This window comes from Lissotriton helveticus, chromosome 7 (assembly GCF_964261635.1).
Source record: "Lissotriton helveticus chromosome 7, aLisHel1.1, whole genome shotgun sequence".
Lineage (NCBI taxonomy): Eukaryota > Metazoa > Chordata > Amphibia > Caudata > Salamandridae > Lissotriton > Lissotriton helveticus.
The window spans coordinates 1,707,286,466-1,707,303,527 of NC_136068.1; the positions used below are offsets into that span (position 1 = coordinate 1,707,286,466).

Here is a 17,062-nt window from a genome sequence, read left to right on the forward strand (position 1 = left end):
TCACCATGATACCACTAAAGAGCGCACAATATGCCATGGATTATCACAACATAGCATGACTGTTATTATCCAAAAGCAGACTTCAAATATTACAATTTACCAATTAAGAGAGCAAAGTGAAGGTCTAGCAGCAGCATCCTGATGGACCAAACAGGTAGAGGTTGTAGAGGGGCTAGTGGACTAATGAGGACAAGGAGGAGGCAGCAAGGCCAGGGCCTGGACCAAGCAGTATGATCACTCTGTCACACAGGTTACAGCATCCTCCAGTAAATAGCTAAGTTGCTGGGAGCCTCTGCCAGTCAAAGCCCAGTCAAAATGTTTAGCAATAGCTATGTGCACTGATCTTTACTCTCACTTGCACAAATTGAGAGAGAGAGCCACACCCCCCCCCCCCACACACAAACACACACACGAAGTTGGGGTGAAATTGAAAGAGCCCCCATCTCTTATGCACAGTGGGTGTACACTCCTCGCATGCTGCACGTCTATGTTAAGACTCGGCAATGAGAGTGTAGAAGAACAGTCTAAGTGCATCTTGCTTCTCCTTCAATCCAAGTGCTGAAAGGGCACTGTCTCACTTCACACCTCTTATTTAAACTGAGGTACACATTAGTATCTATTATATACTTGTAAATAATACCGTGTTAGTATCCTCCATTTCGTTTTGTGGCGGTAAATGCTTCCTGACAACAACTGGCTGGTTTTGTTTCATTCCCTCAATTTAATACCAAGTCAGTGGCCTCAATTCTGTGTCTTTACATTATCTCAAAAGATACACAATTGGTTCTGTCGGGTGATCAATATTTCTTCCAAAAATTGACTTAATCAGTGATCTATTCACACGTGAGATCAATCAATTTCAACAACACAAACACTGACCACCAATGGTATTATTTGAGATTTTATAAATTGCATCATTCATAAATACCCAAAATAACCTTTTCCAAACAATCATATAGTGTGCAAAATGGTGACATTTTGTGCTCACTGATTCAGTGATGGTGTCAAATATATACAAAGTGATTGGGGGAAGGGTGGGGTTGACTTTTTGCAGGGGTAACGGCCAGAGACGTAGGTTTTTAAATAGAACTGCGGATTGGGTGAATAGGTTTCATCGCAGAGTCTTTTAACTGGTCTGTGGGATACTAATCGACGTTTCAACCCTAGTACTGCACTACTGTACGGTCAGTGCAGGTCTTCATCAGGACTGGGACAATGGGAGGACAGCCTACAAGTGCCCTGCACGACTCAGGGGTTATCACCCCATATATTGGTCATCATAATGGTTTAGGCTTAAGTCCAGAAAAGAAGGTATCAGTATTTAAAATCGACCTTCCATGTGGGCAACAAGGTTCAGCTAGACTGTTATTGAAGATGTTGTACCATTGTTGTCAAAGTCGAGTAATTCAAAAAGGTGGTTCTTATTATAGGATACCAAGATTCGTGAAGAAGGGCTCCGTATTATTCTGGCCGCTGCTGAACATAGAGTGGCTGTGGTGCGAGTGACTCAGCAATGAGAGTGTAGAAGCACAGTCTAAGTGCATCTTGCTTCTCCTTCCCTCCACTGCTGAAAGGGCACTGTCTCACTTCACACCTCCTATTGAAACTGAGGTACACATCAGTATCTATTATATACTTGTAAATAATACTGTGTTACTTTCCTCCATTTCCTGACAACAACTGGCTGGTTTTGTTTCATTCCCTCAATTTAATACCAAGTCAGTGGCCTCAATCCTGCGTCTTTATATTATCTCAGCTCAGTGTTCTCTGGCAACTACCATTATACTCGTTTGAATCAATCAAATAATATGTCCTCCATTGTCTATGCTTCTGAGCATGAACAACTATCTCACGTCCGCATTCATTTCTCTAACCAAACTCCCACCACAGACTGAGTGAGGCCAGCAGTGCTCATTCCCACAGCAACAACTGGTAAGCTATGGCTACTGACTTCCAAAATAGAATCACTTACCCACAATTGTCTGTTGTCATTCACTGCCAAGAAAGCGTTCAAGAAGAAGACAAACACCACGGCCTTGGTGGACTCCATGCTGCACTGCTGTAGGTCCACCACAACCCGGAACCAGTCCTTGCTGTTCTCGTCACAGACAAAGGCCAAGTCGAAAGCCCCTGGGGAGGGCACCTTGCCTCCTTGGTTGTCAAAGCTGTTAAAGTCCACTCCCATGTTGATAGTACAGTTGGCATGTGCCCTGTAGCAGCCAAGCACATTATTGCGGTACTCGCATACCTCATCAGGCCCACAAGTAAGTGGTGCACACACAGCGACACCATCAATCCCACACGAGCAGCGCTGAGTACACATGGGCATAACAATGGACTCATTACCCTAGAGTGGAAAGAAATCGTTTAGTTAATTAGAAGTGGTCATGCCAGGGCACATGATATCCAGGTCATTTTTGTTTAACTAGGGTAGAAACACCTGACAGGGAATACTCAATTACGATGATGGACTTTAAAGACCAAAGAAAGAACAAATCACTCCTGAGAAGATCTATGTGTGAAGTCGAAGATGAAAGACATATAGGCCCCGATGTAGGTAAAATAGATTTACCGATTTTAAATTACCGAATCATACCGATTCGGTAATTAAAAATCGGTAAATCTAAGGGGTTGAGATGTAGGAACATCCAGATGTTCCTGCTACCGAATCGGTAAAAATCGGTATTTACCGATTCTGTAAATACCGACCGGTAATGTCCCATTCATTCCTATGGGCTTTGAAGCCCATAGGAATGAATGGGGCATTACCGGTCGGTATTTACAGAATCGGTAAATACCGATTTTGACAAGGGTGCAGGGGGTGTCACTTTGACACCCTCTAGCACCCCCAAAAAAGATTCGGGGGCCATGTGGCAGGCATACCTGCCCTAAGGGCAGGTCTGCCTGTCATATGGCACAGGTGTGCATGCACACATGTGCATGCACACCGGAATCGGTTTTTTACCATGAAGTTGGATTTCATGGTAAAATACCGATTCTGTAAGGCTTGTGGGACTCAGAAGAGTCCCACCTACATCTCATTGTTACCGAATCGGTAAAAATACCGATTCGGTATTTTACAGATTCTGTAAATTTACCGATCGGTAAATTTTCCGAATCTGTAAAATATGTGGACCTACATACCATTTTGTGAATCTCGGTCGGTAACGGCCGAAAATACCGATTTTCGGCCGTTACCGACCGACCTACATCCGGCCCATAGTGATGCCACAGAGTCAGTCATTTGTCGGAGGTAATGCACCTAGATTTGGCTGTAGACAGTATTTTCTAAATTAAGTATGTTGTGGTAGGAGCATAATAATGTACAATAGTTTGGGATTTGCATGAAATAATATAGACACAGATATGTTGCCTTAGAGACATCAGGGTCAATGACATCAGGTGCAATGCCCCTTACAAAAGAAATCAGTATTCAGCTGATGTTGGTAGGCTACAGATCTACTTCAAGAGTCCTTTTGTATGATTAATTTATTGCACGATACCTGAAGCTCATTTTTAGTGTCTTTGGGGCATATAAGCAAGGTCCTGCAATAATTATCGGTCAGTGCTTTTAGCGCGAGGATCATTATCACAGGCTAACGCAGGATTCTATGGCAGAGATAGCATGCTATCAGCAACTCTGATCTCCCAAGCGATAGGAATCCATGCATAAGCTGGAAAACAGTATGCTTAACACCGGAAATCCAGTGATAATCACACTGCAACCAGCGAAACCTTGTTGATAGGGCAGGGTGATCTTAGCCATGTAATCCACCTCCCATTGGATTATATGGCTAAATCAGGTTACAAGCAGGCATTAGGAAAGTAGCGTTAACTGTGGTTAGCGCTACTTTTCCTAACACTCTGCTTGTTTGCGTGCAGCTTGATAATTGGAGAAATGTTGGTTAGCGACATTTCTCCAGTTATTTTGGCACGGAACGCCCACTTTGCATCTCATTAGAGAGGCAAAGCTGGGCGTTGTTGTAAGGGGTGCTAAATCAGCAAAACATGCGATAGCGTGTCTTTGCTGATAAGGAGATAAAAGTATCGCTGCTTTTCGGCCAAAAACAGCCGCAAAAGTGGTGATAATTTTATAACGCCGCCTTGGTAATATGCCCCTTTGTGTGTTAACAATCCCCCCAGCCCACAGTATACCCCTGGGAATATGGCTTTCTGAAACATGTTGATGTTACTATACCCGGGCCTCAAGTTTCAATATAGTTTACCCTTTCCTATACCATCAATCTCTTTTAACACAATAATGCAAGCAGGGACACTAATGCCCTCGAACTTACTTCCGTTGTTTTTCATTTTTTTTAAGTGTCCGTAATGTATTGTATTTATGTGATGTTTTAAAGAAGGATATTTGATAGGGTTAATGTGACCTTATGTGATGGGCACATATAGAGCTATCTATTATATGTGTATATTGAACTAGTTGTGTATATAAAATACATTTTTTTATCTTTGAATGAATAGTTCCTTTTTTTAATCTTAATTATAACGCTTTTTCCACTCTTTTTTTGCTTCTGATACATTTCTGAATGTGTAACTCTTGTGGATGCAATGCCAAGGGGTACTTTTTCTTTTTTTTTTTACATATTATGACATATTCTGGAGCTAAAGCAGAGAAAACATATGCATTCTCCATTTTCTTATAGAAAAAAATACAAAAATCACAAAGAGCCATAGTTGTGTTGAAATTACTGTAAAGTAGGTTCCCATTTTAGAATACAGGCTCCCGTACAGTGGCGTAGCACAGGGGCAGGCCGTCCGCCCTGGACAACACTAGTTTTGGAGGTGGCGGCCTCCTCCTGCTCTTACCTGCTGTCTTGGGGCGGCAATCGGCGGAATCCTGCCAGCACCCCCCTTCCACCTGCCCGTGGCGGCAAAAGCAGGGACCGCCAGGGGCGGAAAAAGGACTAGCTACTCCACTGGTCACCTATCAGTTTAAACAAAGTGGCTGCGGTAGTAGCCCCACTATAAAAATCATGTAGAATTGTGTGCTTACATTAAGACAGACCGTAGCCTTGCAGTGCCTACATCCTGCAAATGTTGAGGGAGGGATGTTACACCAAGCATCTGATATAACGCCCAGTATCAAAAGACTGTCTAGGAAGAGAAAGACTTAAGGCTTTCTTAATTATGGGACAGGTCGTACAAAGAGAGGAACCAAATGCAATTGGTAGTCTAGATGCCCACAAGGCTTTTGATACTGTTTATTGGATACTTATGGATCGCACAATACGATGCTACACCTTAGAGACAGATTCCTTGCAATAGGTAAAGCTACTATATACTACGACCAAGGCAAGAGTGAAATTAGGTAATAGAGTGTCGGACAGATGGTTGATAGAGAAAGGGACTCGACAGGGTTGTCCTCCCTCTCCACTGATATTTGCACTAATTATAGAGCCACTGGTGCAAATATACGTATCTGACATGCAAACAATGGTATAATAATGGGTGATAAGCGGGAAATCATCTCATAATATGTTGACGATATACTGTTAAACCCAAGAAATCCAACGACCACATGGCTATCCGTATACAGTACATTAGCGTGGGTGGTGGGGCACTCAGGGTTCCGGTGAAATGCGAACAAATTGGAGCTGTATCCCATACATATGTCTGTAGCAGGGGAGGCAAGTCTACAAAATATTTAGATTCAGATGACCCAGTGAAGTACCTAGGGTGTTTTGCAGCTCATATTGCAATGAAAAATGTCATTATAATGTGAGCAATTTACTAACATCCCTTAATTGAAGAGTACACAAGTGGCTGAGGTTCTCGATGTCCTTAATGGGGTGTGTTGCAATTTGCATCAGGATCATGCTTCCTCGAGTACTATATGTATTGTAACACATGCCAATGAGCACACTGGAATTTTTCTTCCTCAAACTGGATGAATTGCTTTGATTGCTCTACTAGGGGACAGGAAGGGCACGGACACATGACAGGGAAGACCTGTTTGACGATCGCCGAATGGTGGGCTGTGCAGATTTTTGTGATAAATGGGGTAAAGCTGGTGGATGCTTCCTAATATTTGCTGGTTTGGCGGTGGCTGTTCGCAAGGCCTGGGGAGGGTTTCCATGAGATCCAGAAACCATGGTGCATGGTGTAAAGAGTTGTTGTAAGAGGTCTGGTCAGTTTTATTAACGCCCACCTCGTTGGCCAAAATCTTGAAACATTGCCCATAGTAAAAATTGGCGTAGGTACACAACCTTTTCGATTTTCTTGAGGCTTGATGCATGCCTCAGTTTCACCTCTAAAGGATTTCCAGCTTATGATGTCTCCTTGTAGCAAGAAATCCAGGACCATATTAGGTGGAGACATGTTGTGCTTCCCTTTATCCACTACTGTATAAGGCAGGAGCACTATGAACTTTCTTTCATCCACTATTGAGTAAGACAGGGCACTATAGGGCATATTATCAAGGACCGGTGTTAAAATGATCGCCGTTTTATCGGCAGGGAACTGCCGATAAAACGACGATAATGGGCTTGACAATATGCCCTTGATAATTCCCATAGAAGTCCATGTTCTGGTGTTAACATGGGCTTCTATGGGCATTTACAAAGGCGTATTTTCAAGCCCATTATCACCGTTTAATCTGCAGTTTCCTGCCGATAATTTTAAAACCGGTCCTTGATAATATGCCCCTTTGCTCTTAATTTTATCGACTTCTGCGCAAGGTGGGGGCGCTAGGCAAAAATGTATTTTTCATTGAATACATGATAAAGTGGGGACACTTTACACTTTTTTTTACCCACCAACGCGTACGCTGGGGGCACTATGCACTTTCTTTTATCCACTAATATGTTATGTTAGGAAAATATGTGCTTTCTTTTATCCACTTCTGTGTAAGGTGCGGGCACTATGCACTTTCTTTGGTCCATTACATGGTAAGGTGGGGGCACTATGTACTTTCTCTTATTCACTACTGTGTAAGTTGGGGGCACTATGCACTTTCTTTCATCTAATACAAAATAAGGCAGAGGCACTATGCTCTTTCTCTCATCTAACACTGTATAAGATGAAGGCGTTTTACGCTGTTTTCATTGAGTGAGGGGTATGGGTGGGACACAATATGCTTTCATTCAATACTATAGGGTGGAGGTGCTATGCACTTCTTCAGTAATGTGAACGCACTGTGCACTTCTTTTCATCCCATAAGATAAGTCACAGTATGCTTCTCATCTTGTGCAGGATGAGGTGAAGGCTCTTGGTGCTTTCAGTACAGAACATGATGGAAGCGCTATATTGTCTTTGTCCTGTTTCCCGATATTTTATTTAAATGCAGATGGATCTGTGTGTCATTTGCCCAACAAAGTTCCTAAGTTTCCCCGATACATGCATCAGGGGATCCCCGTTTTTTTCCCTCTTCTGCCACTTGTAGTCCTGATTTTATAATGGGATAAACAGGACTAGAATGCTCAGTAAAGAGAGCTGTGTATATTCATCTGGAATGACAGGTTGTAATATTGCTTTAACATACCCCATGCTATTTAAATCCTGAGAAGCAGAGCCCAGGGGTTTAAGTTCTGATAATATGATTGCTGGGCTGACCTGGTCCCCTGTAGTGTGTTGCAGTTCTGAGAGAATGAATGGTCCGATGAAGTGCAGAAAAGACATCGACTAATGGAGTGTGGACCACTTCCCTTGAATTTGCAGGTCCTGCAAATGGCCACCCCAACTTACCATGGAGATATTGGTGGTTATGATGTAGTTTGGTATTGAAGTCAGGAACGTGAAGCTTTGTGAGAGACAAGATTCTTGAGACCACCATGCTAGTGTTTCCCAGATCTTTGAAGTAATGCTGATCAAATCTTCAAAGGAGCCTGTCGATTGGACTAATTGCAACTGGAGCTCCTCTTGCCATGGCCTCATTTTCAGCAATGCTAGAGTGATCAGGCTTATTGCGGAGGAGTTCGTGCCAAGGAGCGACTTGAACATCCACATTGAAACTGAAATTCTTTGTGAGATTTTTAGGGCCAGGTTTACTGTGAGGCCAAGCCTGTGAAAAAGTGAAAGGCAGTCTGTGGTAACCCCAGAGGCTTGTTGTGGTGTTGAGGTGTTTAGCAGCCAGTCGTCTAGGTAAGGGAATCCCTGATGAGCTTGCTTGCGAAGTGTGGTTGCTACAAAGGCAAGACATTTTGTGAACATTTGTGGAGCACACTTGACTCCAAATGGAAGGACCATGAACTGGCAATGGGCACCAGCTACGGTAAAACTGAGATACTTGCAATGCTTTGGATGTATGGGAATGTGGAAGTAAGCATCTCGTAAATCCTGGATGGTCATGAAATCTCTGTTGTTTATAAGGTGTATAATGTTGGAAAGAGTAATCATATAGAAAGATTGTTTGTGCAGAATTGTATTCAGCCTCCTGAGGTCTAGGATGGGTCTCCACTCTCCTGATTTCTTTTGATTAAGGAAAAAAATAGTAAAATCCTATGACCTTCTGAGAACAAGGAACCTTCTCTATGGTACCCTTGGCAGGCACTATTAGAGCTTCTTTCCTCCGTAAGTGAAGACGAGTTGGGTGCACTTCTTTTGGAACAATGGTGTAGCAAAGGTGGTGGAGGGGAGAGACGGCAAATGCAGGGAACATCACCCCCCACCTGCCCCCGTTCTCTCCTGCGGCTGAGGCGCGGCGACAAACGGCCTGACTGCCACGGGCAGCAAGAGGTCTAGCTATGCCACTGTTTTGGAGTACTGTATGGTGGTTTCTGCACAAACTCTAGGATATGTCCGTAGGTTACTAAGTCCAACACCCTTCTGCCCAATGTTATCTAATTCCATTGGGGGAGATAATTGGAAATATTCCCTCCCACATGGATGGAAGGAGCTATGTAGCCAGTGCCTGGTCGAGGTCACTGTTTGCAGTCGGCATCGCAACCCTGGGGGGTTGCTTTCAGCATGGGCCTGGCTTGTTGTAGGCTGCTGAAGGTGGTTGGTGGTAGGCCTGTTGATAGGTAGGCCTATATTGGGATTGAGGCTGGTAAGGTTGAGGTCGCTGATAGTCGCCTCTGAATGTTGAGAAACCTTTCCTCTAGCTCCTTCAAAGCACAGCTTCTTGAACTGGAGTGTGCTAAGAGATCTGTTGATGTCTGTGTCTGCCTTGATGGATAATAAGACGTCTTCGACATGCTTCTCAAACAAAGTACTGCTGTCATAGGCCATGTCTAGTATCTTTGTTTGGAACTTCAGTCTGAAAGAGGTAGCCATGGCGCCTTTACACTGCTACTACGGCCAACTGACAAAAGCCTGTGGAGTCGATGTCGAGAGGACAGTCAATATTTTCAGAGGAAGTGCTTTCACCTGTCTCTAAAATTTATTTTGCCTCCGCCTTCCTGTCTTCAGAAATCAAGTCCAGCAGTCCGCTGACATCTGACCACATCAGGAGGTCATAGACCCTCAGAATCTCTAGTGAGATGGCTGCTCGAATGGTGATGCCAGACATTAGGGAGGAGCTCTTCCCATATACATTGTCCAAGCATCTGCCCTCTTTGTCTGGTGGTGCAAAGATTGGTGCGGAAGGATTAATAGAGCACTTTTGCACTGCTTGAGAAATGGCATACTCAGGCTTGGGATGACTGATTAGGCAAGCAAAGGAATCATCTGTAGCCTTGTATTTTTGGTCAAGGCGAGGGGGTACTGGTGCTATCGTAGCTGGATATTTCATAACTTTTATCCCCTCATCCCAGATATAGCCTATAAAGGGGATAGCTCTTACAGACTTATAGGCTTCCTTCTTAAATTCCAGTAAAAAGCACTTCGACAGCTAGACAGATGTTGGTAGAAGGAATCGTGCTGCAGCTCGGGCCATCAGATTATGAAAACAGCCGATGTCCTCTGCGGGGTAGTCTGCAGCATTAGGTAGTGGAGAGGATGGAGTAGAGACGAGGTAATCATACCATTCATCTTGTGGGTGTTGGGGAACAGGGATATCTCCTTCTCCCTCTTTGTCCGAGGATGAGTGGTCTTCCTGGAAGTAGGTGTCATTCTGGGAGTTATTGGTGGAGGGATGTTTCTTGGTGTGTACAGCAGAAGTAGGCTGGGGTGGCACAGGTTGCTGCTCTTCTGTAGGATCCTGAAATCTCTTCTTATAATCCTGCAGCATAGCTTGTAGGTGTTGCACTAAAAAAGTGAGCATTTGCATTTTATCCAGTGTAGGCTGGGGATGTGGGTTATATTGATAAGATTCATAATGCTACATATGAGGAGGAGAATAGAATGACTGGTAGTATTGCTTTTCATCCTCACTGTCGGAGTCTTCCTCCTGGTATTTTGCCTGGAGTTCTGAAGAACTGTGTGCATCACCAGAGGGCCCATCATTATCCGACTCTTCCACATACAGCAAATTGCTAGTAAGCAAAGGTGAGACCCTAATGGGAGAGGTCACTTCAGGGCTTAACAGGAAACCATCATTTTTAAAATGTTTATCGAAATTTTAATCTTAACAAATCATGTATAGTTACAATGAAGTTTGCATTGACTCTGAACATTGTAATGTATTTTTATCATATGAATTTTTTATGAATATCTGAGAAATTAAAACCAATTTTTATTGGAGAAAGCAGTTTGGCTAATGTTGTTGTAGATAATCTTATCTACATGTGTACTTGCTAGTACGTTTGTGTATGCCTGGGAACTTTTGCTTACAATTATTTTCTACCCTGACCCAGGATTGCTATTTGCACCAGGGGGCTCCTGTTATTTTACATAGCACTTCAGGGCTTAAGGCAGTTTTAGTTATTTGAGTCATTTTAATCTTCATCGACGGTCCCGTCAACGATATAGTCGACGATGTAAAAGTGAACTGTGACATCGACTGTAAGAATTCCTTCGTCTACAAGGCATTCATTGATGATGCTGTTGTTGATGGTGCCTTTGTCAATGATGTTGTTGATGTCGGTGTAGTTGTTGACGGTGCTGAAGGTGGCACTGCCGGTGTTGTGGTTATTGTTGATGGCGTCACTTTTGATGGTGTTGCTGTTGAAAGTGTCTTTGTCGGAGGTGACTTCTTCAGCGTTGGACCACTGGATGTTTTCTCCGACGTCAACTGTGACTAAGGGGAGGAAATCACATAGGTTGATTAAATGGGAGAATAAATATCTGCTGCGTCATTGTCCTCAATGATTATGGCTTCATTAACTAGACTGTTTTGACAGTCGCCATCGTCATTGTTGTGATACCAGCATCAAAGGTGGTGTTGATGGCATTCTGAGAGGATTTTTTGTCCTTGATGTCAACGGTTCTGAGGAGGGAAACTGTTTTCACTCTGCTTTTTCCTTAGATGGAGTAGCAGGTTGGGAGGTGTCCGCCCCTGTGCAGATGAGCCTAAGTTTCAGAACAGAAGCCCCATGGCCAGAGGATCTTGACCTTTCATGGGCCTGTCAGACGAATCACTGGTCTCATCAGAAGAGCAGGATTTCTGGGATTTAGACTTCTGTAGCCACATAAGTAGCCTTCCCTCTCAGTCTCCTAATGTTTTAGAAGAAAAAGTGTGACAAACCTTACATTCCTTTATCTGATTTTGAGGGGAGGGTAGAGGTAATGGACACAGTCCTTGTGTGGATCATCCGCATGCAGCCTTTTTTCCCCCACAGGACTTACAGGTTCTTAAGAGGCCTTTCTTAGAATAATTAGGTATTGTAGATGTGGAAATGCTGAGTTATACTGGAAAAAACTGAGCAGAGCTCAGGAAGACTCCCCTCACACAACGTGCAGTAGAAAATCTGAGGGACTTAGTATCTGTTTGGAGTGGTCTAGTGGGTGCTGTCACCTGATTGGTTATAGTTAAATTTTGGTCCTTTATTAAAAAGGACTTAAATGCGTTATTAAATTGCCTTTACATTGCCACTATAGCCTATGGTACTGTTACACACTGCTTTACTATGGTACCATGGGACTCCCACTTCGACGACGGGGAATAATTCAAGCATGTGAATCTATGAAAGATACTAATACTGGAGAAAATACACACAAATTCAAGAATATTTGCACAAGTAAAAAATAGAAAACATGCTACAATCTAAACAAAGGCAGGCATATGCTTGCTATAACAAAACTTTTTTTTTTTTTTTAAATTCTTTTTATTGTTGCATCAGGTGAATCATTAGTACCATGAACAATACATCGCGGGGGGGCGTCAACATTCCGCTCTACCCGCCGTTACGCAACTTTTGAAATAGACAGTTACATTGCATTCATCCTGACGAACTTATCCTTCTTCAGTTCCACCCCGAACTCCCCCCCCCCCCCCATCAACTATAAAGAAAGGTAGTAACTGAGGGACCTCACCTCGAAGCCCCCCCCCACCCAACTTCCCCCCCCCCCCCCAGCAGCATGAAACCTTCCACCCACTCTCTCCCCCCCCCCCCGCCCCTCATGGCTCTCTCGGTCCTCGAATTTGTGTGGCAATGAGTATAAGCACTCCCCATGGCCCTAGCCTTCCAGTGCACATTTACCGGGATCAGCGACCTACACACATGACTGTGCTTCATCCTACCACCCGCCCACTACCCCCTCCCGGTCCCACCCTCCTACTCCAGTCCATGGTAGTGCCTCCACTTGGCCCATATTTTTCTAAATTTTCGAGGGCACCCCCTAGCTTTATACGTAACACGTTCAGCTGCCATATACATATCCAGGCCTCTTCTCCATTCCTCGAGATTTGGTTTCCCAGGCGCCCCCCACAGTCTTGCAATGTCCCTTTTGGCGACCACCAGGGCCAACAGCAAAAAGATGAGCAAATATCGCGTGATATCCACCTCCGTGGACATTCCCAAGAGCGCCAACTTGGGGTCCCTGGGTATCTCCACCTCCAGTATCTCACTCAATTCGTTAAAAATCTCGCCCCAATATTCCTGTATCACAGTGCATCCCCATATGATGTGAAAGAAGTCACCCGTTGGGTGCTGGCATCGTAGACATGCGGTGTTAGCAGCCCTCCCCATCCGGAAAAGCCTCACCCTGTCAAAGTACGCCCGATGAAGGACCTTAAACTGAATGAGACGAAGCCTCGATTTTATGGCCACTTCTCGGGGGTGCATGAGTATGAGATCCCAGTCTAGGTCCTCTAGCCTGCCCACATCCGCCTCCCACCTCTCCCTGAGGACCTGTAGATCTCCCAACATGTTATTTGTCAATGTTTTGTAGGTCATGGATACTGCCCCCCTCTGCATCTGCTCTTGCAGCAGGCGGCCCTCAAGTGGTGCAAACTGGGGAATGTCAGTGAGAGATATGTGTTGGGCTCCCCATGCGTGTCGCAACTGTATGTATTTGTAGTATTGGGATCTCTGGAGTCCAAACTCCTGTTGCAGTGCTTGGAATGTTTTAAGCTCCCCCTTTGCTATGACATCCCCAACTGTGGAGATGCCAATGTCATCCCACCTTTGAAACCCGCGCAACTTGTTCAGTTCAGTCAGCCACCTACATGCCCATAGGGGGGTTTGGCGGGTGAGCCTTTTTTGCCAACCCATTCTAACCGACGCTCTGCGCCACGCCATCAAGGTGATCCTAGTCGCTGGAAGAAGCTGGCGGCCTCCCCTCCCCCCATATAAAAAGTGGAGCACCGTCTTAGTGCCCCACCGAGACCTCTCTAGTGCATAGGTGGGGTGGTTCGCTGGGGCGTGTATCCAATCGTTGATCGGGGTGAGGTGTTCCGCCCAGTAATAGGCCTCCAAATTAGGCAGTGAGAGACCCCCACTATACTGATGGCGCTGCATAGTCGTGAGTGCCACCCGGGCCTGCTTCCCCAGCCACAAGAAGGAGCGGAGATCGGCATGGACTTTCCGCAGAGTCTGAGCCGGGAGGGGATAATACTCATTTTGCAGGGCGTATAAAAACTTTGGGAGTAGGATCATCTTATACAGGGCAGCCCTGCCCAAAATGGTGAGCGGGAGCGACCGCCACCTATCCATCTCCGCCTTTGCCGCCACCAAAATTCTATCGACATTGTCCGTATAGGAGCGCTGCACATCTCGGGTGATAAAGACCCCCAGATACCGGAAGCCTGTCGTGGTGTGAATGAGCAGCTCAGGCAGCTCCTCCCCCCGCGGGGCACCTTGTGGGTCGTATAGGACCGACTTATGCCAGTTTATAGCATGGCCGGCTACCGCCCCAAAGTCATCCAGTTCCCTGAATAAGGCCGGTATCGTCGTGGCCGGATCAGTCACATATAGTAGCACATCATCGGCGTAAAGGGAGATCTTCTCCTGGTCGGCGGCCGATTCCCCCCAGTGGAAGCCAGTCACAGCTCGGTTGAGCCGGATGCGGATCGCAAGGATCTCGATCGTGAGGGTAAAAAGGAGTGGGGATAGCGGACACCCCTGTCGCGTCCCCCTCCCTATCGCGAACTCTCTCGACAGTCGTCCGTTTACGCGCACTCTAGCCCTAGGTCTCGAGTATAGAAGTGTCACCCAGCGCTGGAACTTCGGCCCAAACCCAAACCTCTCAAGGGTCCCCATTAGGAAAGGCCAGTGGACCGCATCGAACGCTTTTTCCGCGTCCAAGGAGAGGAACCAATGTGGCTCCCTCCTGTCGCAGACCTCTTGGAGCCAGTTGTGGGCGCGCCGCAGGTTGAGTTTAGTGGCCCTGTCCGGGAGGAACCCGGACTGGTCCGGGTGGATCAGGCCCGTAATTACCTGACGCAAGCGCCTTGCAAGAATAGTGGCCAGGATTTTGGTCTCAATATTTAGTAGCGAGATTGGGCGGTAGGAGGAACAGTCACCAAGGGGCTTGCCTTCCTTGTGGATCGGGATTATGGTCGCTAGGGCCAGGTCCGGCGGGAGGTCGCCGGATGCAAACGCACCCTCATACAGCGACTTCATGTGACGCGAAAGGAGGTCCCCCGTTCGTTTGAAGAACTCCGCCGGGAAACCATTCGGTCCCGGCGCCTTCCCCGGTTTCAGGGCAGCCATCGCCTCTGTGATTTCATCCAGAGACAGGGCGGCTTCCAAAGCCTCACTATCTTCAGGGGTCAACTGCGGAACGGCCACGTCGCCCAGGAACGATCTCGCCACCTCGCTGTCCCCTAGGTCTCTTGCCCTGTAGAAGGCTTCGTAGTAGGTCGCAAAGGCCTCTGCAATGGCGCCGTCTGAGGACGCCCGCGCCTTACCAGGGAGCTCAACCCAATCCACCCATCTGGCAGCTCTCTCGCGCCTGCTCAACCACGCCATGAGTTTACCAGATTTGTCGCCAACATCGTATAAGCGATGTAGGGTGGCCAGCGCCTGTGTACGCGCCTCGTCCGTGCTCAGTTCTCTATACAGCCTTTGTGTATCTAGCAGTAGTCTAAGATCAACCTCCTCCTTCGTCCTGTAATATTCTGCCTCCCGGGTCAAGATGTTTGCCTCCTCCCTCGCTATGGCTTCCGTGCGTTTCCTTTTGGCCTCCCCTACCCTGGATTGGAAGCGGTCCCTCAACACTGTTTTCATGGCTTCCCACAGTGTCACTCCGGACTGTACCGATCCCTCATTTTCGGCCATAAAAACTTTGATATCCGCTCTTATGCCCCTTAGAATCTCAGGAGTCTGTAAATCCCAAGGCGACATATGCCACTGTGCCTGGCCCCTCCCCCTTCCCCGACCTATGTGTGCGAACAGCGGAGAATGGTCCGAGATACCCCTCGCCCTATAGTCCGCCTCGTCTCCCGCTGAAAGCTCCTGCCTAGATGTAAAAATGTAATCTAGCCTAGAGAAGACCTTGTGGGCCCCAGAGTAGAATGAGTAAGCCACATGGGCAGGATGGAGCCACCGCCAAACGTCAGTAAGCCCGATCGTGTCCATTCTGCGCGCCAATGCCGTCTCTGCAGCCACTGTGTGGAGGTTCCCAGATCTATCGCGTGTCACGTCCATCACGTCATTGAAGTCCCCTCCCACAATCTGTATTGTGTCCGCCGTGTCTAGCAGAATGGCCGAGACCTCCTGCATTGTTCGTGTTTGCAATTTGGGTGGAGCATATACCGACAGTAGAGTGTACCTGCGCCGTCTCCATGTCCCCTGTACCCCGGCAAACGAGCCCTGTGGGTCCAACCATGTACGTGTAACTGTGAAAGGTGCGGTTTTCCTAACTAGTATTGCCGTGCCCCGTGAATCCATGGTGTAACCCGCGTGTGCCAGAACTGTGTACTGCCCGCGCGCCAAAAAGGCACATCGGTTCCCCCTCAAATGTGTTTCCTGGAGGAAGACGATGTCAGGTGCCACCCGTTTAATATATGCAGTGACCAGGCCCCTCTTAATTTTGGAACCCAGTCCATTTACGTTCCAGGTCAGCGCCTTAACCCCGGTGCCTTCACCGTGGGGTGTAGCTAGTGTACTCGCCATTGTTTCACTTGAGGACTATCCAGCACTTGGCCCCAGGGCCGGGACGGTGGCAAGGGTAGTCTTTCCCGAACATGCTGCTGCTGCTGTGTTTTAACGAACCTCCCCCCGCCCTCCCCAGCTCTCTCAACAACCCCAACGTGGGGTAACATGATAACAAAGCCCCATCCCGCTCCCCCCACCCCACCTCCCTCCCCTTCCAGTTGCATCCCCATGCGGGTCTCAACTATCCACGGGAGTAGGCCTGTCGCCCTCCCACACATCCCACCCTCAAGAAACCCCAACCAGTGCTAATAAACACAAAAAAACAGTACTAGGGGGAGTGCCAACTTGCGTGCTCTGCATCGCCGAGCCGTCATCCCTTCCCAGACCCAGTGCATCAGTGTTCACGAGTGGGAGTCTTGTGTGTCCATCTGTTCCTCACGACCTGTAGAGTCTTGCTCTAACTGCCGGATCTCTTTGGCCAGAGGGTGCAACGAGTCACTCCCAGCATTCTCCTCCTCTCCTCCGGATGCGCGGCCCTCCGATTCCTCCGGTTCTTCCTCCTCCGAGCGGATTCCGTTCCTCAGGCAACCAAACCTCGAGCCTGCCACGGAGCCGGAGCCCGGTGACGCCGACCTGCCTCTCCTCCTCTCCTGCTGGTCGGTGGTCCTGTATGGAGTTTGCGGCGTCTTGCGCTGTGTCCTCTTCAATCTCCTCCTTGGCGGCTTCGGCCTCTCCCACGTCGGACG

The 17,062-nt window shown here is 47.0% G+C and overlaps 1 protein-coding gene across 1 annotated transcript in view; it reads right to left on the reverse strand.

The window, feature by feature from the left end:
• Positions 1-17,062, reverse strand: part of LOC144770674 (IgGFc-binding protein-like) — a 334,107-nt gene that overhangs the window by 19,907 nt on the left and 297,138 nt on the right. The window contains exon 28 of the mRNA XM_078655389.1: positions 1,973-2,347. Within this exon, the coding sequence (XP_078511515.1) occupies positions 1,973-2,347 (375 nt within the window). The remainder of the gene's footprint in view (positions 1-1,972; positions 2,348-17,062) is intronic.